Below are 26,216 nucleotides of genomic sequence, written 5' to 3'. Positions count from 1 at the left end.
GGTTAACGAATCCGACTAGGAACCATGAGGTTGCAGGTTCGATCCCTGGCCTTGCTCAGTGGATTGAGGATCTGGCATTGCTGTGAGCTGTGGTGTAGGTTGCAGATTCGGCTCAGACCCCGCGTTGCTGTGGCTCCGGCGTTGGCTGGTGGCTACAGCTTTGATTTGACCCCTAGCCTGGGAACCTCCATATGCCGCAGGAGCAGCCCTAGAAATGACAAAAAGACAAAAAAAAAAAAGACTAATTACAAAATCGGAGGTGCTGTTCACTTCAAGACTGGTAATTTCATGGAGGAAAATTATCAGAAGCCTCCAGATTTCAAATGTTCATCCATTCCCTCCATAAGGATATATTCAATATCTACTATGTACCAGGCACTGTGCCAGGTACCAAGGACACAGAGATGAGCAAGAGACACGGTCCCTGCCCTTGAGGAGCATATGGACCAGCTGGGAAGACAGTCATTCTACATGGAAACGCAGTAACGTGATGACTGAACAGGGGAATGGAAGGAAGTTATACAGAAGCCGAAGAAACCTAACCCAGCTAGAGGCGAGGGACAACCTCCCTAGAGTTAGAGAAAAAGAGTGTGTCAAGGGCACTGGGATACGCTATGCAGAGAGAAGAGTTTGCACCCGGGACCAGAGCAGAGGTGAGACACTGAAAGAAGGTCTGCTATTGGCTCAAGATAGCACCAAATGCAAGAACAGAGGGAGCCAAGACTGGAAAGGTGGGCAGAGGCTGGCTCCTTCAGGACGCCCTAAGCTGTACTCAAGACCATACCTATGGGCGATGGGGAGCTGAATTCAGCAAAAGAGAGAGACTTAGATTTTAGCTTCATAAGCATCAATCAGGCTGCAGGGTGGAGGGCAGATCACGGTAGGAGCAAGGCTGGAGCGGAGCTGCATTAGGAAATCACTGCTAGAATCCAGGTGCTAGGTGATAGTGAGCTGGGCAAGGCTGACAGACAGGGAAAGAAGAATAGACATTTATAAGGTATTAACAGGAATTAACAGGAGATTGAATGGGGGGAGGTATGTGTGCAAATTTAAGCCCTGAGGTAATTCTAAAGTTTGGAAGGTATAAGACCCTCTTTATTTAATTCAACTAGTCACTTCGTTGGGGGAAAAAAAAAAAAGAATCTTTTCTGAGAACCTCTTCCAACAAGGAGATGTAACTGACTGCTTTTAAATTGTTCCTATCATTTATTCATTAGTACCTGAGTCTTAGCCTGGCCATAACTCACCTGGTTACCAACCAGTAACAGGTGTTCTCCCAGAAGAAAGTCTTTGAGCATATCTTCCATCACCATCATGTGCTAGAAGAAAAAGGACTGGAGGTTAATTGTGTTTTGTACGGTCAAGGTGAAACAAGAAAGTTAACTTCGTGGAGAGTTAAACATCTATTATAACAGACAATACTCAATTTGATGACTTAAAAAAATTAATGTTGTGGTTATAAATAAGTTATATCACCAACCAGGTCACTGACATTGAACACCTGAAATGGTCTTAGACAAGGCTCAGCCACTGACCTAGACGTATTTCAAGGAGCTTTTATAATTCAACTCATATTTTTCAGCTATGGTGCTACTATACAGAGTTGGCTAATAATTTAATGTAATATTTGAGAGATGCTAAGGCAAATATACAAAGGTTTTCTAAAATAACTGGAGATGTCCATGGAACATGTTGCACTGACTTCTTCTTAACTATACCTTCAAAGTATATACAGTTTTAGAATTAAAAATATATGATTCCATTGGCAACTCCCATTTTTAAGGATAAAAACCCCTATATGAGAATGGGAGGGGGGACGACTCTTCCTACCCCTTCCAGCTGTCCTGGAGCTGTTTGCTTTCCTGTAATACAGAATTTGCTGGCTTGCTATATATATATATATATATATATATATATATATATGATTCACTTTCCATATTTTTAAATTCAAGTCATGACACAATACAATAAAAGAACAAGATTGAAGTTGTTCACAATAGCCACAGAGGAAATTACATTGCTCTTCAGTATCTTGAAAAATAGGACGATCATAAGTAGGTCACAAAGGCTCATCTGGGGGTTGAGGAGTGAAATATATCCCAGAATGATTAAGCTCCCTGTTACTTTCTCTTGGTTTTCTGTATCAGAACAATCATGGCCCCACTAAGACTAAAGTTATTGAAGGTCATGAAAAAGGAAAATTAACCTTGTGCATCTTATACGCGCTTTGGATATTTTTCTAGTTGGTCACTCACTTTAACTTGGTTTATGAATTTTTTTTGACAGGTAGAATATTTTCCTTCTACCTGTCACACTAGGCAATAGTTTCAGAGTTTGTTTAGAAAACTGAGAAAGTGTTATTCTTCCTTCAAGAGCAGATGAGTGTTCCTTGATGATTAGCTTGGTAATTTTAATTTTTTAAAAATGCTTTCAGATAAACCATGGAAGTGAGTTTTAACAAGGCTTGAAGTAGGGTGAGATCTTTTGTTCATTCTGGAATACTTTTAAGGATAAAAAGAGGAGTTCCGGGGAGTTCCCGTCGTGGCGCAGTGGTTAACGAATCCGACTAGGAGCCATGAGGTTGCGGGTTCGATCCCTGCCCTTGATCAGTGGGTTAATGATCTGGCATTGCCGTGAGCTGTGGTGTAGGTCGCAGACATGGCTTGGATCTGGCATTGCTGTGGCTCTGATTAGACCCCTAGCCTGGGAATCTCCATATGTCACGGGTGTGGCCCTAAAAAGCAAAAAAAAAAAAAAAAAATCAGCAAACATTAGCCAAGGCTAAGGTCACTGCCTACATGATTCTTCTCTTACCCTCTTGGGCTGCTTGGTACTATAGACCATTTCTTAAAAGTCTCCTCCCTGAGTGGTCTGTCTCTCCTGACTCCCTCCTACCTCTCTAACATGGTCATTTGTATCTTCTTTTGGTAGCAATTCCTTAAATACTGATATTCTTCCCCTTTTGTTCTCTTTCCCTACCTTTTGCCTGCTTTCCCAAGGGCTCGCAGTAAAGGAAAGAGCAGGTTATGCCTCCTCCTACCTGGGCACCCACCTGAGGGGTGTGGGAGGGCCGCGTGCAGAGTAGGAGACTCACGCATCAGTGCTCCGAGAGGGACTCTGGACCCTGCTCTCCCTAAACCCTCTCATCCATTCCATGGCTTCCACCACCAACCCTACCCGGATCTCCAACAGCAAGACGTTTCTCCTTGATTCAAGCCCCAATTCCTGAGCAAACTTTACTGAGCTATTTCCCAGTCTCCCCGAACCCAATACACCCAAAATTTGGCTCATTTCTTTCTCCTCCACTTCATTCTTCATCCCAATTAACAGCATCATTTTCCACCACCCAACCTAACATCATCATCCTTCTCCTGCCCATCTCAATTGTTCCTTCATCAAAAGCCAATTAAATGCCAAGTCTAAGCTATTCAGTCACACAAAAGCCCATTAAATCCGTCCTTTCTTTTTTTTTTTCTCTCTTTTTTTTGGTCTTTTTTTTTTTGCCTTTTCTAGGGCTGCTCCCTCACCATATGGAGAATAGGAGCTGTAGCCACCGGCCTACACCAGAGCCACAGCAATGCGGGATCCAAGCCACGTCTTCAACCTATACCACAGCTCACGGCAATGCGGGATCCTTAACCCACTGAGCAAGGGCAGGGATCGAACCCGCAACCTCATGGTTCCTAGTCAGATTTGTTAACCATTGAGGCATGACAGGAACTCCCCATCCCCATAACTTTCATCTAAGTTTTTTGTTTTTTTGTTTTTTTGTTTTGTTTTGTTTTGCCTTCTAAGTTTTGTTTTGCTTTGGCTTCGCCTGTGGCATGTGGAAGTTCCTAGGCCAGGGATGGAATCTGAGCCATAGCAGCAGTTGCAGTGACAATGCCAGGTCCTTAACCTGCTGTGCCATAGGGGAAACTCCCAAGAAGTTCAAAATTGTATTTACTTTCAATTAATGTTTTTGGCCACACCCATGTCATGCAGAAGTTCCTGAGCCAGGGATCAAACCCACACCATAGCAGTAATTGAAGCTACAGCAGTGACCACACTGGATCCCTAACCTATTGAGCTACTAGGGAACTCCTCATCTAGGTTTTTTTATCATTTCTGGACTAGATTTTTATCAGCCAAGGCACTGTCTCTAACTTCAGTCTCTCCTTGAGTCAATGTGCTGACAGTCACTGCTCTGTTTCCAATCATGTCACTTTTTTCCCCCAAAATTCTTTTTCTCCATTTCTTTCTTTTTTTTTTTGTCTTTTGGGGACCACGCCTGCTGCATATGGAGGCTCCCAGGCTAGGGGTCAAATCAGAGCTTCAGCGGCCAGCCTACACCACAGCCACAGCAATGCCAGATCTGAGCCACGTCTGTGACCTACACCACAGCTCACGGCAATGCCTGATCCTTAACCCACTGAGTGCGGCCAGGGATCGAACCTGTGTCTTCATGGATACTAATCAGATTTGTTTCTGCTGAGCCACAACGGGAACTCCTTCCCCCCCAAATTCTTTAAATGACTCCTAAAATCTTTGGAACAAGAGCCAATACCTTTTTGATTTCGTCTCAGCCTCATTCCTTATCACTTTCCTACTATGTGTTTCAGTCACAGGAACAATGTAGAATAATTTTCTCTTTTCTCTTTACTTTTCTGGCAGATACGTATGCTCTGTCAGGGAGAATCTTTGACTTTCATGTAACACAAGGTGCCATCAACTCGACCTCCCTCCTAAACAGCCCCGCTGTGTCCTCTCCACTCTGTCCCCATTCTCATTGCCTTCATTCAGATATTTCACAATTTTCACCTGGATGATTCTAGCAGCCCCCTAACTAGTCTCTCCCTGCCTTTGTTCCGACTTGTAGACAACATTAAAAAGAATACAAAGTTGGCAAAAGTGAAAATGTGCTTAAATTTTTTCATTGGCTTCCTCACTGCTTCTGAATAGGTTCCAAATTCCTTTTTTTTTTTTTTTGGTCTTTTAGTCTTTTCTAGGGTCGCATTCGCAGCATATGGAGGTTCCCAGGCTAGGGGTCCAATCAAAGCTGTAGCCACCAGCCAACGCCGGAGCCACAGCAACACCAGATCTGATCCACCTCTGCAACCTAAACCACAGCTCACGGCAATGCCGGATCCTTAACCCACTGAGCAAGGCCAGGGATCGAACCCGCAACCTCATGGTTCCTAGTCGGATTCATTAACCACTGAGCCACGACGGGAACTCCAGCTTCCAAATTCCTTAACTAGCAAGGCCCAGATAATCTGACCTTTTCTTAACTCATCAGCCTCCCTCTTGTCACTCTTCCATATGCAACCTCAGCTCTGGCCATGACAATTAATTCGACGGAGCTCCCTAAATGAGCTACACTCTTGCACAGCCACGTCTCTGCAAATGCTGGTGTCGGCCTGAGACTCTCTCTCAACTTTAACTACTGAACTCATTTTTCCATGATCATTCCAATCTGGGACCATTGCCTCATCACCACCGCTACCATAGTAACCTGTGCATGCGTCCATCACGCTGTGTAGGAACCATGTGTACTTGCTTGATTTTTTTCCCTTGATATTTTCAGGCAACTGGAGCCATGGAACTGTGCGTGTATGTATTTTAATCTCTGTGTCCTAATGACTTAGAACAAAGCTTGACACAAGGTAGATATTTAACAATTTTTTTCAGATCTAAAGCTCATTAGGCTTAAGAGTCTATTAATCTCTCTTTCCTCCAAATTCTTCTGCTGCAAGTGTAATACTCCTTAATGACAGATAGAATGAAATACTCCTGATTATGAATATGCAAAATCTTTTCCTTCTTTTATTAATCCACTCAACACATATATACTCAGTAGTCACTGTGTGCCAGGCACTGTGCTATTTGCTAAGAGATACCAAATTAAAATTAAAAAAAAAAAAGGCTTTATCTTAGTGGTACAGAAAATGTTTTAAAAATCAATTACAGGCGTTCCCATCGTGGCTTAGAGGTTATTGAATTTGAGTAGCATTCATGAGGACGCAGGTTCGATCCCGGGCCTTGCTCAGTGGGCTAAGGATCTGGTGTTGCTGTGAGCTGTGGTGTAGACTGCAAATGTGGCTCAGATCCTGTGTTGCTGTGGCTGTGATGTAGGCCGGCAGCTGCAGCTCTGATTCCACCCTAGCCTGGGAACTTCCTAGTGCCGCAGATGTGGCTCTGAAAAAAAAAAGGCAAAAAAAAAATCAATTACAACATGGTGCTGCAAGGGGACAACAGAGCATAGAACAAGATGGCATAGAAGCATCTAAATATCTGAGAGGCACTGAAGACTACAGCGTCAAAGGTGAAATGCAGCATAAAAAGAAATAGTAATATATGCAAAAAAAGCACATTTGATCAAGCCACTGTTCTTAGAATTGGTACAGCTAGAATTTTTCATTGACAGTTAATTCATAATGCTTTATGAAGAGAAGGTACGTGTGGAGAAAGGCTACAGAAAAATCCTTCAGGGTCACCGTGTAAAGTTCGCAGCAGCCCTGCAGTCCTCAATGTCTATCTGGCAAATGCCATGGCAACAGACCCTGTGTTCAAGGGCACCAGAACCCTCCTTGCTACTGAATTTCCTACATTCTTTTTTTTTTTTTGTCTTTCCTAGGGCCGCTCCCGCGGCATATGGAGGTTCCCAGGCTAGGGGTCCAATCGGAGCTGCAGCCACTGGCCTACGCCACAGCCACAGCAATGCAGGATCCGAGCCGCATCTCCGACCTACACCACAGCTCATGGCAATGCCGGATCCTTAACCCACTGAGCAGGGCCCAGGATGGAACCGGCATCCTCACGGATACTAGTCAGATTCGTTAACCACTGCACCACGATGGGAACTCCTGAGGTTCCTACATTCTTATACCCTGGGAAGTCTTTTCAACCTTTGCCATCATGGAGTTTTTCAACTTGTCACTTATGGTAAAGTTTCCTGATTCTTTTTTCTTGATTCCTTTCTGAGGCATGAACAGAGTATGAGACCATCAATGGTTGGCAATATATTTTCCTTGCAATCATGTTCCTGTCTTTGACAGGCAAGATTCTTTATTCCTTTGTGTCTTAGAACCCTCTTTTCTGTTCATTTGTCCACTACTTGCATAAGAGCATGAATGCTCTGGAAGAAAAATAAACCAACATTAGTTAATGGCCCATAGAATGAAGAATAAAAAGCAAATCCAGGTTACGCCTTTCGTTATGTCATAGATAATAATTACATTTTGAATAGAGTTCCAAAACATTTAAGCAAGATTTTTACTAAGAAAGAATTTGCCTAGAACCTTTTATTGTTAATATAATGTAGGGATATAAATTATGGTACTCATTAAATAACAGATAACATTGGGGAATGGCAGATAAAAAAACATTTTCCTTCAATTCTTATTCCTTAATACAGTGAAAATAGAAGTACTTCAAATATAATTTGTAAATGTAAGATTATTATTTACATGCAGATTAATGACCAACTATTAGAAAACAATTTAGTATGGCTTTTACTATAAAATAAATATATAATTGCTTGACGGAAAATCTGGAAAAGGAAAAATTCTACCATTTATGGGTAATTTTCTCTGGAGAAAATTCTTATTAAAGTAAACATCTATAATAAAGCTTTCTGGGCACACACTAATTTCTGTGTCTTAGTGGAAGCTCCATAACTTTTTTTCGTTTCTTTTTTTTCTTTGTCTTTTTAGGGCCACACCCATGGCATATGGAGGTTCCCAGGTTGGGGGTCGAACCAGAGCTGTAGCTGCTGGCCTACACCTCAGCCACAGCAATGTCAGATCCAAGCCACATCTGTGACTCACACCACAGCTCATGGAAAAGCCGGCTCCTGAACCCACTGAGCGAGGCCAGGGATCGAACCTGCATCCTCATGGATGCTAGTCAGATTCGTTTCCAGTGGGCCATGAGGGGAACTCCTGGAAGCTCCATGATTATTGGTTAGTTTACATGTGGGAAATTACCTACCCTCCTCTCTTAAAAAAAAATTTTTTTTTTAATTAAAAAAAGAGGAAAGTAAAGAATAGAAAAATATCCTAGGAATTTTTCAGAAAAAGGAAAGGAATGTGAAGAAAAGAATGCACAGGACGCAACCCTCTGTGAAATACTGAAATAATTTAACAGGAATGCAAAAGAGAGGATGCGTGTCAGTGCTTTTTGTTTTCAATTTAATAATATATTCATTGTATTTACTTGACGTTTAGTTATGTCTGCATATAAACTTCATGGCTCTAATCATCGTAGCAACTCTTCCAATTCTCAGGTATCGTTGGGAAGAATGTAAAATTTTGCATTGCCTTAATAAAAGATGTTTCAATACCTCATTCTGCAGCATCTGAACTGAGCTTCGCAAATTACGATAAACATTAGTTTCACTCAAATTGGAGGTAATTACCACATGATAAGCAGTGACTGATCCATGAATGCAAAAGGCTGATCTTACCTGAATGTTGTCATAGAAGAGAACATCAGGCACTTTCATTTTCTCGTGGGCGTTATAGATCGGTGCACTAACAGCTCCAATTTTCAGAGATCCCGATGTGACTTCACCTAAGCATTTCACATGGGACAAAGAGTTACCAGGCACGCTGCCCTCCGAGAATCCAAGTCCAGCCCAAACAGAACACAATACAGCATCTTTAATACATTATGAGATCTTCAAGGAATTTTAATCTAATATCTACAAGAAATAAGCTTGAAGGTGGCAATAAAATTTCATAGTTCTACATACAAAGCTTAAAAGCGCTACAAAAAGGCTTAAAATCTTTCAAAATGTAATGTTTTATTGAAAACCATGGTGGTAGCAAAGAGCATATAGATAAAATTGAGATGGGGGTGGGAGGAAAGCCAGAACTCAGTCAAGCCACCTTCACGAGCTTGCTTGGTCAGAGACTCTAAAATATACACGTTCAGGAGTTCCCATTGTGGCGCAGCAGAAATGAATACGACTAGTAACCATGAGGTTGAGGGTTCCATCCCTGGCCTCGCTCAGTGAGTTAAGGACCTGACATTGCGTGAGCTGTGGTGTAGGTCGCCCACACAGCTCAGATCTGGCATTGCTGTGGCTGTGGTGCGGGCCGGCAGCTGTAGCTCCAATTCGACCCCTAGCCTGGGAACGTCCATATGCCGAGGGAGTGGCCCTATTAAGAAAAAAAAAGCAAAAATAAAATATACACATTCAAAACGCCGAAGTTCCATGAATATAATTTTTTTGGGACCCCCCCCCATTGCAAAACCCCATAGGAAAATCCCCTAGAGCTCTAGTTAAAAATATTGATGAACCAATCCACCCCAGATCTCTCAAATTACAATTTTTAGGGATGGTCCTGGAGATCTATACTTCCAAATAAGCAGCAGAGGTGCTACAACCATACTGTGATACTTATTCTTGTATAGCCACCTATGTGCTTCGTAGTTGGTCTAGAATAGAATATGAGCTCCTTGAAGCCAAGAAATTAAATAACAAATTTCTTGAACACAGCTCATGTGTATTCCCTACAATAAGGAGATACGCATGCTCACTACCTGACATATTCCAAGGTCAATAATAATAATATAATAGTAGTTGTAGTAGTACTGTTCACAATAGAAACTACCGTTGAGGACCTACTATGCGCCAGACCTCGGCTTCAGCTCACTGTTTTCTCATGTAATTTCATATAACTCAATGAGACAAGAGTTAGAATTGAGACAATGAGATAAGAATTAGGAGGAGGCTAAGAAGAACATACATTAAGTAATTTGCTTAAAATCACCCAGCTAGTATGGGTAGAGCTAAAAATAGAATTTAGGAGTTCCCATTGTGGTGCAGCAGTAATGAACCCAACTAGTATCTCTGAGGATGTGGGTTTGATCCCTGGCCTCCCTCAGTGGGTTAAGGATCCAGCATTGCCTCGAGCTGTGGTTTAGGTCAGAGTCAAGACTTGGATCCTGCATTGCTGTGGCTGTGGCATAGACTGGCAGCTGCAGCTCCGATTTGACCCCTTGCCTTAGAACTTCCGCATGCTACCAGTGTGGCCCTACAAAGACACAAAAATACAAAAACCCAAAAACCAGAATTTAATATAGTCTGATGTTCTTTCTGCCGCATGGACTCCAAATAATAGTCCATCCTCTGGAAAATATCTAAGCAAGAAGACAGACAGTTACATTGCCTTAAAAAACTGACCCATCTTTTTTGCATCCTATTTCTAATAAGAAAATTGCTATTTTTGTACTAAAGATTTTGAAAGACAAGGGGAGAAAGCAACATTGCATCTATGGAGTACCATGAACAATTTTGAGCTAAAAATAATTAGACTGTCACCCTGTTTATTCCCTGCTAAATGCTACACATTTGCCAAAGTACAGCCTTCCTCTTCCTCCAATAAATAGATCTTTGTCATTTTTCTTCTATTCACAAGCTCTTCAGCGAAGGAAAACCATGAGCTGTCGTGCTATTTATTTATTTACTATTTTCAGGTCTCTGAAATAGGACAACCAGGACCATGACAGTCAATTTACAACATACTTGTACGTTGAGATGACACACTTGATTTCAGGTTCAAACAGCATTTGATACTGTCTACAGTTTAGTTTATGGAAGATATCTATTCAGTTGATTTCAGACTTTAGGGACAATTTAATTCATTCAACTAATGTTTACTGCTTAAAATTTCAGCATAGAAAAGGGACATGCACTCAGAGAATGATGATACTGATATATCCCTGGGAAAAGGCTGTTAGCTGTCTTCTAAGTAGTCTCCTAGGATAGAACTACTTTGGTAAATTTAGGTCTTCGGTCTGGTAGGCTCAAAACCTGACTTTATCATTACAATTGAGGTCACACATCACTCTCAGAAGAATATTAAAGATATGCATATTTTGATCTACACATAAATTCTGATATTTAAAACCAGAATTGCAATACATTACATGACAATGAAAACTGCAAATTTCATATAGAGTATATGATCTACTGTTGCCACATCAGTATTTATTTGGAGGGAGATTTGCATGGAAAGTCAAATCTCTACCAGAAGGTTGGTGACCCCTGTCTTCTAGAAGTACATGAATGAAGCACATGACATCTCTACAGGAGAGATGATATTAAAGACAAACGGGACCAGATGAGTCAAAATTGTCCTCAACGTATGTTCTTTATCTCCTATGCATGGTTTATATCGGAACTGCTAACACTGGCCTGTTACCAAGACTAAATCTACAGCCTGAATGATGTAGTCTTTCTTTGGATACATTAAAAAGGATTCAATTGAGTAATGTCATAAATCTCCAAGTCCCAGAGTTAGTCTTTGAGTTGGCTCTGCATATCAGTACCAGATCCATCAGTATATTGACTTTATAATTTGACTCTTAAAAAGTCATCTTATTGCCTTAACATCAAATTCCTGGCTCAGGGTAGCCCCAACTATTAAAACATCTCCTGCAAAGAGAGACACAATAAGCCCTCTTCCGAGAGTGGTCATGTATTGGATATTTTGATAAGACAGGTAATGACCCTCGAAAAGTAGGGAACCTTTCATTGTACTCTGAAGAACAGCTTACTTTTATTGGAAGATTGAAACCTCCCCCAAATTCAAAATTATACTTATGGTACTCCAGAAGAAAAGTACCACCAAACACATGGAAGGAATAAGAAGGCATGAAATGGTACTCTGAATATTATTTTAGGCTACATCAACTTAGAACAGTTTCCCAAATGTGTCCTGGAGGACACTAGTAGTCCTCCAAATGTAAATATTGTGCAAAGAAACCAGAATTCTAGATCCTATGGTGAAATACATTTGGAATAAAAGGTAAAACAAAATTATACGTTTATTTACAAGAAGGAATTCTCCAAGCTTTTAATACATATTCATGTGAATTGTGACTCTTGTGTATATATGGTACACACTGAAAGAGAGGAAATATTCTCAGATTTAACTGTAAGTGGGTTTTGAATTTTTCTTATTTAACAAAAGATTTCATTTCTTCAACCCATCCATATACATAAATGAAAGTGGACGGACGCCAAAAACACTTTTTTATTGAAATCAAAATTTAAAAAATGATAGAAATTATCTTAAGCGATAATTATTATTTCACTTAAGAAAGAAACAAATCGGGAATTCCCTTCCTGGCTCAGCGGTTAACAAACCCAACTAGGGTCCATGAGGATGCAGGTTCGATCCCTGGCCTTGTCATGAGCCATGGTGTAGGTTGCAGACCCCAGTGTTGCTGCGGCTGTGGTGTAGGCCGGCAGCTGTAGATCAGATTCTACCCCTAGCCTGGGAGCTTCCATATGCTGCGAGTTCAGCCCTAAAACAGGAAAGAAAAAAAAAAAAAAAAAAGGAAAGAAACAAATGGAATACTTACATTTGTAATCTTCCAGTTCTGGTTCCAGATTCTTATCAGTGCTTATTTCTATTGCAGCATCAGCCAGATTTTTTTCTAATGCCAACCTTGCAAGGCTTGGTAGAAACCTGGTGGGTTTGGAAGGATGGATTGATAAAGGCAATGCTTTCTGTGATTAATAAATGTTTTTTGACACTTAGCCAAGCTTAAGAAATGGAACCAAACATTTTTTGAAGGCTCGTAAAAGTAACCAAGTTCTATTAGATTTACAGAGTAATCTGAATAACAGAAAAATCTAAAGATCTAGACTTTGGAAATTATAGCCTTAAAAAACTGAATAGCAGTATTTTTCGGAATGCAAAATACCTAATGTCTTCCTAGCCTTCTAAATTTTCTTCCTTTTGGCCTCTAAGGTTTTAAGCTACCTAGAAATGAATTATGCATCTAGATGCAAGACTTGATGTACATAATATAGGCTATGAGAGGTGCATAGGGAGCCATGTCCTCAGATGAAGAAATGTTTCAATCTGAACTCAACCGGCATAAGCAAGTAAGTGAAACATATTTTTAAAAGTAGATTAACAGGATCAAAAAAAAGCTAATATATAATATTTGACAAATTGGGGCTAGAGAATTTCTTCTGACTTTAATAATAGATTTCATAAATATAAATCATATCGATTTTTGTTTTAAAATTTTCTATGACATTCAATTTCTTTTCACTGCTTCAATATGGAATGAGGTCATTTAAAAAAGAAAACTTTATGCACCTTTTTCTTTTTTTGTCTTTTTAGGGCCACACCTGCGGCATATGGAAGTCCTTAGGCTAGGGGTCGAATCAGAGCTACAGCTGCCAGTGTGCACCACAGCCACAGCAACACAGAATCTGAGCCATGTCTGCAACCTATACCACAGCTAATGACAACGTCAGATCTTTAACCCACTGAGCGAGGCCAGGGATCCAACCTGTGTCCTCATGGATGCTAGTCGGGTTTGTTAACCACTGAGCCATGACGGGAACTCCTGCACCAGTTTTTTTAATTCCTTCCTGCCACTGTGCTATCCTGAAGAGAAGGTTAATAAAAAGGCCTTTGACTCTGTGGCTTTGCTAAAGTCAAGAGATGATGCATAAATGAGACAGCTGTTTTACTATGTGCAAAGAGTCATGGGGTGGTAACAAAATATATGTTTTTATCATATATCTAGATTTTATTTTTTTGTATGGGAATAAAGTAGAAATTTTTTTATTTTTTAACCAGTTATTGACAAGTCCATCCATTCCCACACTGATTTATAATGCTGCCTCTAAAATATACCAAGTACCCAGAAACATGTGAGGCTGTTTCAGGACTCTGTGGTCTATTCTAATGGCCTATTTGTCTTTTCTTGCACCAAATTTCACTGAAATATAACTTTGTGATGAGTCTTGATATCTGACAGAGAAAGTGCATCTCCCAAATCTTTCTCAAAATTTCTTTGGATATTCTTGGCCTCTTACATTTCTGTGCCAATTTTGAGATCAGCTTGTCAAATTCACTGTAACTTTGGTGGTGTTGGACTAGATTACATATATATCAATTTGGGGGGAAACAAACATCTTGACAATACTTAATATTCCCTTCGATGAACATGGTATAGCTTACTATTTTTTTATTTATTTAAATATTTTCAGAATATAGTTGACTTACAAAATTGTGTTAATTTCAGGCACACAGCAACGTAAATCAATTACACATATATACCTATATCCGTTCCTTTTCAGATTATTTCCCCCTATAGGTTATTGCACAGTATTGAGTAAATTTCCTTATTTACATCTTTTACAGCTTTCAGTAAAGATTAGTGCTCGTCTCCATAAAAGCATTATATGTCACTCATTAGATTTATTCTTGGGTGCTCAAAGCTTCCTGCTATTATTTCAAATGGTACTTTTTTTAAATTAGACTACCTCATTGATTTCTACTAGAATATAGGGATATCACTGACTTGGGTGCAAAAGTAATCTCACTATACTCTGTTTGTTCTAATATGTAGTTTACATGTAGTTTCTCTTGAATTTTTTCTGTGGCCAATGTACATATAACCTTGGGCTAAAAGTACACAAAGATGACATTCTTGTTTTGTTCCTAACTCTAAAGAAAGTGTGCCAAGTATTTTACTATAAGAGTTTTTGCTGTAAATTTTTAGTAGATACCCTTTATCAGATGAAAGAATTTCCCTTCTTCTCATGGTTATTAAGAATATTATTCATTTATTATTGCTTTGGTTTGTTAAATTTAGCTGTTGAGTTTTATCAAATCCGTTTTTCCTGATTTATTAAATGTTATTTTTTCTCAGTAATATGTTAATATGATGAATTTTTAAAAAGAATAATTGACATTCTTCACATTCTTGAGATAACTCCAAATTGCTTATAATTTATATGTATATATATATATATACAGAGAGAGAGAGAGCACGTGCTACATTTGGTTTGTTAGTAGTTCATTTAGAATTTTTATACCCATTCCATGAATTTGATTTATAATTTTCCTTATTATATAACATATAATTTTACATTATTCTTGTCTGGTTTAGGTATCAAGATTATACTAGACTCAGAAAGCTCCAATTGTGGTTCAAGCAAGTTATGAACCTGACTAGTATCCATGAGGATGCAGGTTCAATCCCTGGCCTTGTTCAGTGGGTTAAGGATCCAGCATTGCCTTGAGCTGTGGTGTAGGTCACAGATATGGCTCAGATCCTATGTGGCTGCAGTTGTGGTGTAGGCTGGCAGCTACAGCTCTGATTCAACCCCTAGAAGATTATACTAGACTCAAAGTGAATTGCTGTTTTTACTATTGTGTACTTTATAAAACAGTCTCTAGAATGCTTTGGGCATGATTATTTCATTCATTCCAAAGTATTATTTTCCCATGGGCTCCAAAACTGTTTACATTGCTTAGCACTGACTATATACTGCTATTTCCACATATCTATAACCAAGTTCTGACTAAGAAAACACTGGATAGATGACAAATTTATCTCTCTGTATATATTTTCATCAGTTCATGACCCTAAAAGATAGGCAATTGAAGCATTTTTTTTCTAATTTTCATTTGGAAGTCTAATAAATAATCTACTTAAAAGGAGAATCAATTTGATGATTTCTCATAATCACTAGCTATTAAATAATTACTTCAAAGACACTGGAAACGAGCCTCATTTTAACCTTTTTCACCACAGAGAGAACAAATTCAAGTGGCAACATAAGGAGCTTACTTTAACTACAAGAAAAATTGTCCACTGAACTGAAAATTTATAGAGGGAACTTACAGAGCCTCCTAAGCTGAATTTAGATTCTCTTTTAATTCCTTGAATATATCAAGGAATGAATGTCATAACCACCATAAAAATAATTACCCGATCATATAAAAAGAGGCTAAAAGAAATCTCTGCGCCTACTGGACATTATTATTCATCGTTTCTTATTCTTCTTTTAAAACAGTCTCATGCAAGTACAATTCCGTAAGGAAATTCTATAAACCAATGTTCTATAATAATTTCCATAAAGTATGAAAAATATATATTAGTGTAGACTGAATGGATGTTAATTTTGTCAAGTTTGGGGAACAGAGAAGTACTGCCAAGCAGTTCCACTGCAAATTTGGGAGGTCCTAAGTGTAAGACTTAGGACTTAAGAACACTTGCTCAGGAGTTCCCGACGTGGCGCAGTGGTTAACGAATCCGACTAGGAACCATGAGGTTGTGGGTTCGGTCCCCGCCCTTGCTCAGTGGGTTAACGATCCGGCGTTGCCGTGGCTGTGGTGTTTGCTGGCAGCTACAGCTCCAATTGGACCCCCTAGCCTGGGAACCTCCATATGCCTCGGGAGCGGCCCAAGAAATGGCAAAAAAAAAAAAGACAAAAAACAAATAAGCAAACAAAAGGAACACTTGCTCAGCGTTCAAATACCAAACTTACTTTCACTTCTTTACTACTATCTGACTTGAGTAATGGCTTAGAGTTTTCTCATCTATAAAAACCTCTTTAAATTATTGTTATGCCGAAGATTATACATGGTCTAAAAACAGAACAGAAGGCTGAAAGAGCTACATAGTCAGACCAATGCTTTTTCCAGACCCGTGAGTACAGACTATCAGACTTATGTTACTGTTTCAGCAAAGACTCAGAAACTTGAATTCAGTGAGAAAGCAGAACATAGTTACCTGGCAAGGCAGGCTTTAGTGACAGCACTGTGAAGATTTTCACTAGGATACTGTGCCAGTCGACGAGAAATCCTCAACAGCTGTCTCGTAGACAGTGATGCTGCCAACGACTGTGCCTATCGAAAGCCAAAGAAAGGCTGTTAAGAGTCTTGCTTTAACTTGCTGCAGGTCCCTTTTGGATGAGTATCGTGCAGAATTCATTATTCCTGAAGGACAAGGCCAAACTTATATATGTGCTGTTAATAAACAGAAACCAATTTACACTTGAAATATCCTTAAAGACTTTTTTTAATTCCATAAAAAGTGTTTATTAATTAAACTCAATTAAAGAGCCATAATACATGTTTGGGGAGGGAAGTGGAGGCTGGATGGAGGAAAGATGTTACATGATACAGGCTGCATCTGACTTACAAACAGCTCTCATGTACAATGAACTATTTGTTCTTTTTTTTTTTTTCTGCTGCTTACACAAAGCCAAACTGTTGAGATAGAAAAAAAAAAAAAAAATCTTAGGGCTTTAAGCAAATCTATGATTTTTGAAATACTGTAAAGGAACTCTGAACAGTTTAGGCTGCTGACCACAGAGGTGTCAATCAGTTGTCACTTGAGCAGCAACTTGCAGTTTGGACTCCTTCCTTTACACTGTCAGAATAATTTCACTTTGTGTTTTTACTCTTCTCCAAATCCTGTTAACTAAGCTTCTAGTATAGGACTCAGAATGTGGTAAGTACCAATAAATGCTGACTTGAATTTGAAGTTATCTTAGCAGGCAGCATAATGTAATAGTAAAATTTATAAGGTTTGGAGTCAGACAAATCCCTTTATTAGCTGTGTGACCTTGGCAAATTACTTAAACTCTTTAAGCCCCAGTTTCCACATCTTTAAGATGGAAGTAATAATGCCTTCCCTTTGAAGGCATTATGAGTATGAGAATTAAGTTAGAAAATTATTCTAAAGCACTTAGCTGAGGTCAGACACATATGGGTGCCCAAGAATTGGCAGCAATTATCATTAGAAGTCAGTCTCTTCAAAATGAAAAAAAAAAAAAACTGACAGAGGAAGGGAAAGGGATCTACACATTAAAAGGAATTTAATGTATCAGATTATTACTGGTCTAATTCCTAACTTAGATCAGCAGCATTAGAAAGCAGTGGTTTTCACTGAAAAACTACAGAAGGAAAGAACTTTTGAATCAACTGGCCCATTGGGAGGACCGAAGAGGCCAGGGTGACATGTCACAGAGTGTGACAAGGACAGTAAAGGGGAACCTAAGGAAAAGGAGAAAGGGACGCTATGAAATTAACAAAGGGTTCGGAATGAGTGGGTACGGAAGCCAAAGCTACTTTGTATATTTGTTCCTTTTAGCCCTTTGCTTAAGGTCCTGGCTATACGTCCCCAGGAAGAAAAAAATGAATCAACTTCTCCCTCCTCATGTATTTCACAGCTTCACGAGATGCTGGTCTGCCGTTACTAGCATTATATTTTTGCTACAGCTTGGGTTAAATAGTCCTTTGGGGACTAGGTTAGGAGCTTGACTACCATTTAGAAAGACTAACCTTTTTTTCCATTAAAAAACACATTCTAAGTTTCAAAGAACTTAGAAGGCAACATTTGGTTCATGCTTTTTCAACAAATTTGCATTCTAGACATGGAGACAATATCCAAACATAAGAAAGCATATACTGTAATTCAAAATAGCACATAAGTTAATGCCAAAATAAGCAGAGCACCTGACAACTGCTCTAGGGGCTTACACGTTCGAGTAGGCAGGAGAAACAAGCTATGAACAAAGGCCTGAAAGCAACAGGAACAGAGATATGTGCAGAATGGGAGGAAACCAGCCCAGCTTTCCTAGAGGGTCCCGCAAGAAAGCTTGTTGGCAAGTGACTCACACTTTGAGGAGTTTGGTCTTTCTTCTAAAGGCAATAGGACTTTGTTACTTGTTACTCTGTTACATGTTACTACATGATTTCAGAAAAGACTAACCCTGAAGTAGCAGGTAAAGCAGTTGAAGGACAGAGAGAACTAAGACTGGCCACAGAAAGCTACCTCCCTTATCTGCCTATTTAAAGATAAAGTCCTACAGGACTGGCAATAAGAATGGGGAGAAGGGATCGAACAAATGTTTCAAAGGACTTGGCAACTGACGGATGTGAGACAGGGGGAAGAATCAAGGATAAGATTGTTTCAACCAGGATGAGAAGTGAAAGGTGATGCAGCCATTCCCATCCTTAATACTTGAGGCCAGGAAAAATTCCTCTTTTAATCATGGAAAATGTCTGACAAATGATTCCAACCAGAGATTTCTTACGGCAGGAATCCTATTAAATCAATACAGTAGGAGTTCCTGTCATGGCTCAGCGGAAACAAATCTGACTAGCATCCACGAGGATGCAGGTTCGATCCCTGGCCTCGCTCAGTGGGTGAAGGATCCTCCGTTGCCATAAGCTGTAGTGTAGGTCGCATATGTGGCTCGGATCTGGCGTGGCCGTGGCTGTGGCTGTGGTGTAGGCCGGTGGCTACAACTCCTATTGGACCCCTAGCCTGGGATCCTCATATGCTGTGGGTGTGGCCCTAAAAAGACAAAAAACAGAACAAAAAACAGTAACTTTCCAGGTTATAATATTTTAATCTTCTTCCAAGCATGACACTGAGTTCAGGCTTCACATTTCATTCCATTCCAGGGATCAGTAAGGTCTCCTCATGAATTTGAAAAATACCAAATCAGTTGATAATGCCCAAATGCTTTATAATAGCATCCACTGTTAAACCAGAAAGACCGCTTGAAGTCGAGCCATTTAAGTGTTGAGTAAAAGGTTTGGCTATTTCTGTTCTCACATTATGACCAATTAAAAATTGAGACTGCAATTTAAAAACCCTAATGTGATTAACATTTATAAGATCCAATTTCTAAAACTGCAGTTTTATCTCGCAAAAAAAAAGGGTGAGATGTGAGCACATTCACGTAGTTACCATGGTTATTCAATTTAAGAGCACACCTCATGGGTTTTTTTGGATCAACATGATTAATCATAGCACTTCTTCTCAAAAATATAAAGGGTCTGATCAAAAATTATTCAAACTGAATGTTCTCTTTTTTCCTTTTAAAGAACTTTTTAGGAAAATGTAATGTTCTCCAGGAGAGAAAACCCTGGGGAAAATCTATTAGCAAATGAATAACTAATTAATTAATCAACTCATCCGGGCATTCAGCAACCATTTGTGATGTTTCTACTCTAGGCCAGGCACCAGGATGCGAAAGGGGAAGGAAAGGAGCAACAACATTGGCTTCCGCTTCGGGGGGTTCAAATACGCACGGGTGAGACACAAATAAACTGTGATACAGCGGCAATAGGTCAGTATCAGAAGCACATGCAAGTGTCAAGAGAGCAGAGTGGTGATGAAGGTTTCTTCCGCCTTCGGGGGCTGGGAGAGACCCGTCAGAACAGGGACTGAGGGACCCTGGACAGGGAGAGAGCGCACTCCAGCATCACCTAACTAAAGCAGAGAGAGTTCCTGTCGTGGTGCAGCGGAAACGAATCCAACTAGGAACCATGCCGACGTGGGTTTGATCTCTGAGCTGTGGTGTAGGTCGCAGACCCAGCTCGGATCCTGCCTTGCTGTGGTCGTGGTGTAGGTCGGCAGCTGTAGCTCCAATTAGACCCCTAGCCTGGGAACCTTCATATGCTGCGGGTGCGGCCCCAAAAAGCAAACAAATAAACAAACAAAAACACACTAAAGCAGAGGATTTGGGTACATGGGGGGCTTGGAAAACAGCAGAAAGGGAAGTGTGGTGGAGCTGAGGTGCTTCCAGAGAGCCTGGAGGAAATGAGGCTGGAAAAGCAGCTTAGGGTCAGGGGGAGTCTCGGGCACACTAAGTAGGTCCTTGTCCTCCAGTCTCCAGGCAAAGAGAATCCATCCCTTAGCAGTTTCAAGGCAGGGGAAGACCTTATGAACTAGATTTGGGAACGATCACTCCAGAGATAATATAGAAGAGTCATTCATTGATTTATTTAACAGCCTTTTTTTTTTTTCTTTTTTTAGGGCTACACCTGTGGCATATGGAAGTTCCCAAGCTAGGGGATGAATTGGAGTTACAGCTGCTGGCATACACCACAAGCCACAGCAACACCAGATCCGAGCCACGTCCGAGATCTATACCACAGCTCACGACAATGCCAGATCCTTAACTCACTGAGTGAAGCTAGGGATTGAATCCACATCCTCATGGATACTAGTCAGATTCGTTTTTGCTGTGCCACAACAGGAACTCTTAACAGCTATTTTTTGAACATCTACCACATAGTCGGCAAAGTTTCAGATGCAGGGAACATAGCAAGGACCAACACAAAACCCCCTGCCATTGCAAAACTGAGCAAAGGAAACAGTAAAAAAAAATAAGTAAGTATGGAGTTTCTGTTGTGACATGGCAGAAATAAATCCAACTAGTATCCTTGAGGACCTAGGTTTGATCCCTGGCCTCGTTCAGCGGGTTAAGGATCCAGTGTTGCCGTGAGCTGTGGTATAGGTTGCAGATGAGGCTCGGATCCCGAGTTGCTGTGGCTGTGGTGTAGGCTGGCAGCTACAGCTCTGATTCAAACCCCTAGCCTGGGAAATTCCATATGCCATGGGTGCGGCCCTTAAAGAAAAAAAAAAGAAAAGAAAAGAAAAGAAAGAAAGAGGAGTTCCCATTGTGGCTCAGTGGTTAATGAATCCAACTAGGAACCATGAGGTTGCGGGTTCGATCCCTGGCCTCGCTCACTGGGTTAAGGATCGGTGTTGCTGTGAGCTGTGGTGTAGGTCACAGACTCGGCTCAGATCCCGCATTGCTGTTATAGGCTGGTGGCTATAGCTCCAATTAGATCCCTAGCCTGGGAACCTCCATGTGCTGCGGGAGTGGCCCTAGGAAAGAAAGAAGAAAGAGAAAGGAAAGAAAGAAAGGAAAGGAAAGGAAGAAAGGAAGAAAGGAAGAAAGGAAGAAAGGAAGAAAGGAAGAAAGGAAGAAAGGAAGAAAGAAGAAAGAAAGAAAGAAAGAAAGAAAGAAAGGAAGGAAGGAAGGAAGGAAGGAAGGAAGGAAGGAAGGAAGGAAGAGGGAAAAAAGGAAGGAAGGAAAGAAAAAGAAAAAAAAAAGAGTGAGTAAAACATGTGTTTTGTGTCAGAGGGTGATGAGCCTTATGAAGAACTTTAAAGCAGAAAGAATGAAATGGGAGGAGATGTGATTCTAAGCAGAGGGCTTCAGGAAAGCCTCACTGATAAGGTGACATTTGAGCAAATCCAAAAGGGGTGTGGGAGCAAACATGTTGCTTTCTGGGCCAAGGGAACACCACATGTGTCCTCGTAAAAGGGAGACAGAGAGAGATCAGACACAGACACACAGAAGAGAAGTGATGGGGAAATGCAGGCAGAAATTAAGGCGATGAAGTCAAAAGTCAAGGAATGCTGACAGCTGCTAGAAAATTGGCCTTGGAAGGGCCAAGAATGGATTCTCCCACTGAGTCCCTACGAGTGCCATCCTGCTGACCCCTTGATTTCAGCTCAGCAACACCCAGTCCAGTCTTTTGGCCTCCAGATCTGTGAGAAAATAAATTTCTGTCATCATAAACCACGAGTTTATGGTAATCTGTTAAAACAGCCATAGGAAAGTAATCCAGGGCCATGTAAGGAATGAACTACTGGTGGGGAGGGCAGTCAAAAGGAAATAAGGAGTTCCCATTGTGGCTCAGTGGGTTAAGAGCCTGATGCTGTCTCTCTGAGGATGTGGGTTCGATCCCTGGCCTCACCCAGTGGGTTAAGGATCCTGCGTTGCTGTGACTGTGGCATAGGTCTGCAGCTGTAGCTCTGATTCGACCCCTAACCTGGGAGCTCTGTATGCCGAAGGTGCAGCCATAAAACAAAAGAAGAAGAAAAACAAAACAAAAAAGAAAACAAAAAACGATATTCCAGGAGAAAGATTATGAAATCCAATACTAGGACAATGACTGACAAAAGTTAAGAAAACAGACATTAAAATGATGGAATTTGTTTTGGGGTGAAGTGGAGATAGTGGGAAAGCAAGGTGTCTACAATGATGCCAAGGTTTCTAATTTAGGTAATTTGGTAGACAGATTATTAACAAAGTCAGGAATTAAATAAGAAATAGAAATGGATTTAAAGTGAAGGACAGGTTAGTTGTGTAAAATATGGTGAATTTGGAGTGATGCCAGAGTTAAGAAGTGAAAGAAACTAACATTTACTAAGCCACAACTAAGGAGCAGATTCTTTATATACTTTTGTTGTTGTTGTTGTTGTTGGTCTTTTTGTCTATTTGGGGCTGTACCCATGGCCTATGGAGGTTCCCAGGCTAGGGGTTGAATCGGAGCTGTAGCTGCTGGCCTACACCACAGCCACAGCAACACCAGGTCTGAGCCGTGTTTGCGACCTACACCACAACTCACCGCAACATCAGATCCTCAACCCACTGAGCAAGGTTGGGGATTGAACCTGTGTCCTCATGGATGCTAGTCAGATTCGTTTCTACCGAGTCATGACGGAAACTTCTGCATTTTCATGTTTAATCACTGCAACCTCCTTATGAGGTAGATGGCATTTCCCATTTTATAGATGAGAACACTGATGCTCAGAGTTAGTGACAGCCCTTGCTCTTTCCAACATACCCAGGAGTTTCCAACTTTTTAATACATCAAGACTCTCTTTTTTTATTCCCCATGCCCTGTGTTTTAAAAGACTTTCTTATCAAACTGCTTTTATTAAAGAATAATTCATTTTTTACTTTCTGCCACTTAAATGCAAGTATAGCCACATGTGTATAACAATCATGCTTCTGACTGACATGGGATAACGAGACTTAGGTGTTAAAATTCCAGCCCAAAGAAAATAACATTTTCACTAGTCTTTTTATCCTTTTTGTAGGCAAATACATAATTTGCCTTGGGCTTTGTAAAGTATTAAATATTTCTTAAAGACATCAGATTGAAAACTAACTTTTCCTCTTATCCCTAATACAGCTCGAATGACATTGATTTTATTGGACTTTTGAAAGCAGGGAGAAATTTTTGTTACAATATTGAAATGTTTTTAAATGTGGATGTTAAAATAAAAGCAATGCAAGAAACTTTTTTAAAAAGGAAGCAAAATGTGGCAGCCCCAAATCTCCTGTTTTGGCGTATTGATTATTTTGGTTTGTTTTATTTTATTATTTGTTTGTTTGTTTGTTTTTGCTTTTTAGGGCCACTGGTGCAGCATATGGAAGTCCCCAAGCTAGTAAACTGGAGCTACAGCTACCGGCCCACACCACAGCCACAGTAACTCGGGATCCGAGCCGCATCTGCAACCTACACCACAGCCCATGGCAACGCCAGATCCTTAACACAGTGCGTGAGGCAAGGGATCGAACCCACATCCTCTTGGATACTAGTCCGGTTCATTTCCGCTGAGCCACAACAGCAACTCCCATGTGGATGATCTTGATTTAAAGTTACTTAAGAAATAGCTGGTGCAAGAAGGACACTCTGACCCTCCTTTGTCCCCTGAAAGCAGGAGATAAATGTCCTATGGGTGCCCGCTCTGTACCAGGAGGGCTGAAGGCATCCTTATCATGAGAAATAGGAAACTTAGGGCTGAGAAGGTAATATAAACAAACCTTATTACTTCTTCACTTAATAACTAGTCCAAGCCCATACTTCTTTGTCTTAATGCTTCATAATTTTATTATTTCTTTGTCTAAAAGGGAAAAAAGCTGCCTGCTTTGGTCATCGCCCACTTGGGTCAAAATTTTATGGGGCTTCTGCATATACACAATTAAATTTGTTTGTTTTTCCTATTAATCCATCTCTTGTCAATATAATTATTAGGCCAAAGGACCTAAAAGGGAAGAAGGGAAATGCTTTCTACCCTTATACCATCCCAGACTCTAAGTGCAGTCAGAAACAGAGGGTCGATGAGGAAAGAGAAGTTAGAAGTGGAAGATAAAGTTGGAGGCGTTAACACAGAGGTGATACTTGAACCCATAAAGAATAGATGAGGAAGTTCCCGTTGTGGCTCAGTGGGTTAAGGACTTGATGTTGTCCCTATGAGGACGAAGGTTCAATCCCTGGCCTCGCTCAGTGGGTTGAGCTTCCAGCGTTGCCTTGAGCTTCGGCATAGGTTGCAGATGCGACTTGGATCTGGTGTTGCCATGGCTGTGGTGTAGACCCCAGTTCCAGCCCCAATTCGACCCCTAGTCAGGGAACTTCCATATGCTGCAGGTGCAGCCATAAAAAGAAAAAGAAAGAAAAAAGAATAGATGAGATAAGCTTGCTGAGTACAGAAGACAAGGGCTCCCCGAGAGCCAAAAGTTGTTTCCTATGACACCAGCCACGAGGAGCTGGAAAAAATGTTAATCACTGAAAGAGTAAGATATACACATCGGAGAGAGCATAGCCTAAGGGATAAAAATTATCAGCTTAAAAAAATGTATTTGAAAGCACTGAACTCTAAGAACATAAAGCAGCAGCATGTCAACAACAGAAAATCCTATGGGAAAGAGCCCAGACTTACTGTTGGATCCTGTGTCTCTCTGAGTTTGTGTGTAAATGACAACAATTTGTCCAAAGCTTCCTGAGGTATACCGGGGACCTGTATTAAGAGAGAATTAAGGAAAGAAAGAATAAATTGGGATCTCGGATCAGTCAACCAGAAATCATGGCTACTTATCAAATAATCTTGGAATTATATTTTTAGAAAATCTCTACTTAAAGGTATCATGTTTCACTTTTGTTTTGTTTTTTGTCTTTTCGTCTTTTTAGGGCCTCACCTGTGGCATATGGAGGTTCCCAGACTAGGGGACCAATTGGAGATGTAGCCGCTGGCCTACGCCAGAGCCACAGCAATGCCACACCCAAGCCATGTCTGCAGCGTACCCCACAGCTCATGGCAATGCTGGATCCTTAACCCACTGAGCGAGGCTAGGGATCGAATCCACAACCTCATGGATCCTAGTGGGATTTGTTTCTGCTGTGCCACATGAGAACTCCCTCATGTTTAACTTTTGGATAAATCTGCTTATTTATTCTTCTCTAGAAACACTTTCCTCTCTGCTCACTCCTTAAAAATCCGGTGGCTAAAACCAGGCCACTCTTCATTTCCAATTCCATCACCAGGATAAAACTGAAAGGAGCTTCTAATTCAGTTAAAAACTGGCAACTAGTGTACCCATACCATAAACTTCATATTTCAGCCTACATTCATTAAGAAAAAAGAACCTTTTCACATATCCTTTTATGGTAGCTTCAACTCTAATTTAGGCATTTTTCTTACTGAAAATAAACGTCTTCATTTAGTGGGTATCTTACATCTCTGTCTACTAAGTGACATAAAGTACTCTTCTATAAAGGGTGGATGCTCAAGCTGCCCATGTGTTCAAGGGCTTTAAAACCACGTACTTGGGGGGCACGATCTATTTATCAATGAACTCTGAAGAACAGCTGCCGCCAAACACACACTGGTTGCTTTTAGCTATACTAATTTTAATATCACATAGTATTTATTTGAATTGAATTTTAAGAAATTTTTACATAAACAATACCAAATTTAAAATTCTAATTTAGGAGCTCCCATCGTGGCTCAGTGGTTAATGAATCCGACTAGGAACCATGAGGTTGGGGGTTCGATCCCTGGCCTCACTCAGTGGGTTAAGG

At 40.5% G+C, this 26,216-nt stretch overlaps 1 protein-coding gene across 2 annotated transcripts in view; it reads right to left on the bottom strand.

Moving 5' to 3' along the window:
• The window catches only part of VWA8 (von Willebrand factor A domain containing 8), a 392,083-nt gene that overhangs the window by 230,665 nt on the left and 135,202 nt on the right, over positions 1-26,216 (bottom strand). For both annotated transcript variants that reach the window (XM_047755719.1, XM_047755720.1), the window contains 5 exons: positions 25,078-25,155; positions 16,543-16,658; positions 12,358-12,464; positions 8,447-8,553; positions 1,248-1,319 (listed from right to left, as the gene is read on the bottom strand). In XM_047755719.1, the coding sequence (XP_047611675.1) occupies positions 1,248-1,319; positions 8,447-8,553; positions 12,358-12,464; positions 16,543-16,658; positions 25,078-25,155 (480 nt within the window). The remainder of the gene's footprint in view (positions 1-1,247; positions 1,320-8,446; positions 8,554-12,357; positions 12,465-16,542; positions 16,659-25,077; positions 25,156-26,216) is intronic.

This window comes from Phacochoerus africanus, chromosome 13, assembly GCF_016906955.1.
Source record: "Phacochoerus africanus isolate WHEZ1 chromosome 13, ROS_Pafr_v1, whole genome shotgun sequence".
NCBI classification, from domain to species: Eukaryota; Metazoa; Chordata; class Mammalia; order Artiodactyla; family Suidae; genus Phacochoerus; species Phacochoerus africanus.
Note: the sequence above shows the minus strand (reverse complement) of the source record. Positions and strands in the feature narration are given on the sequence as shown.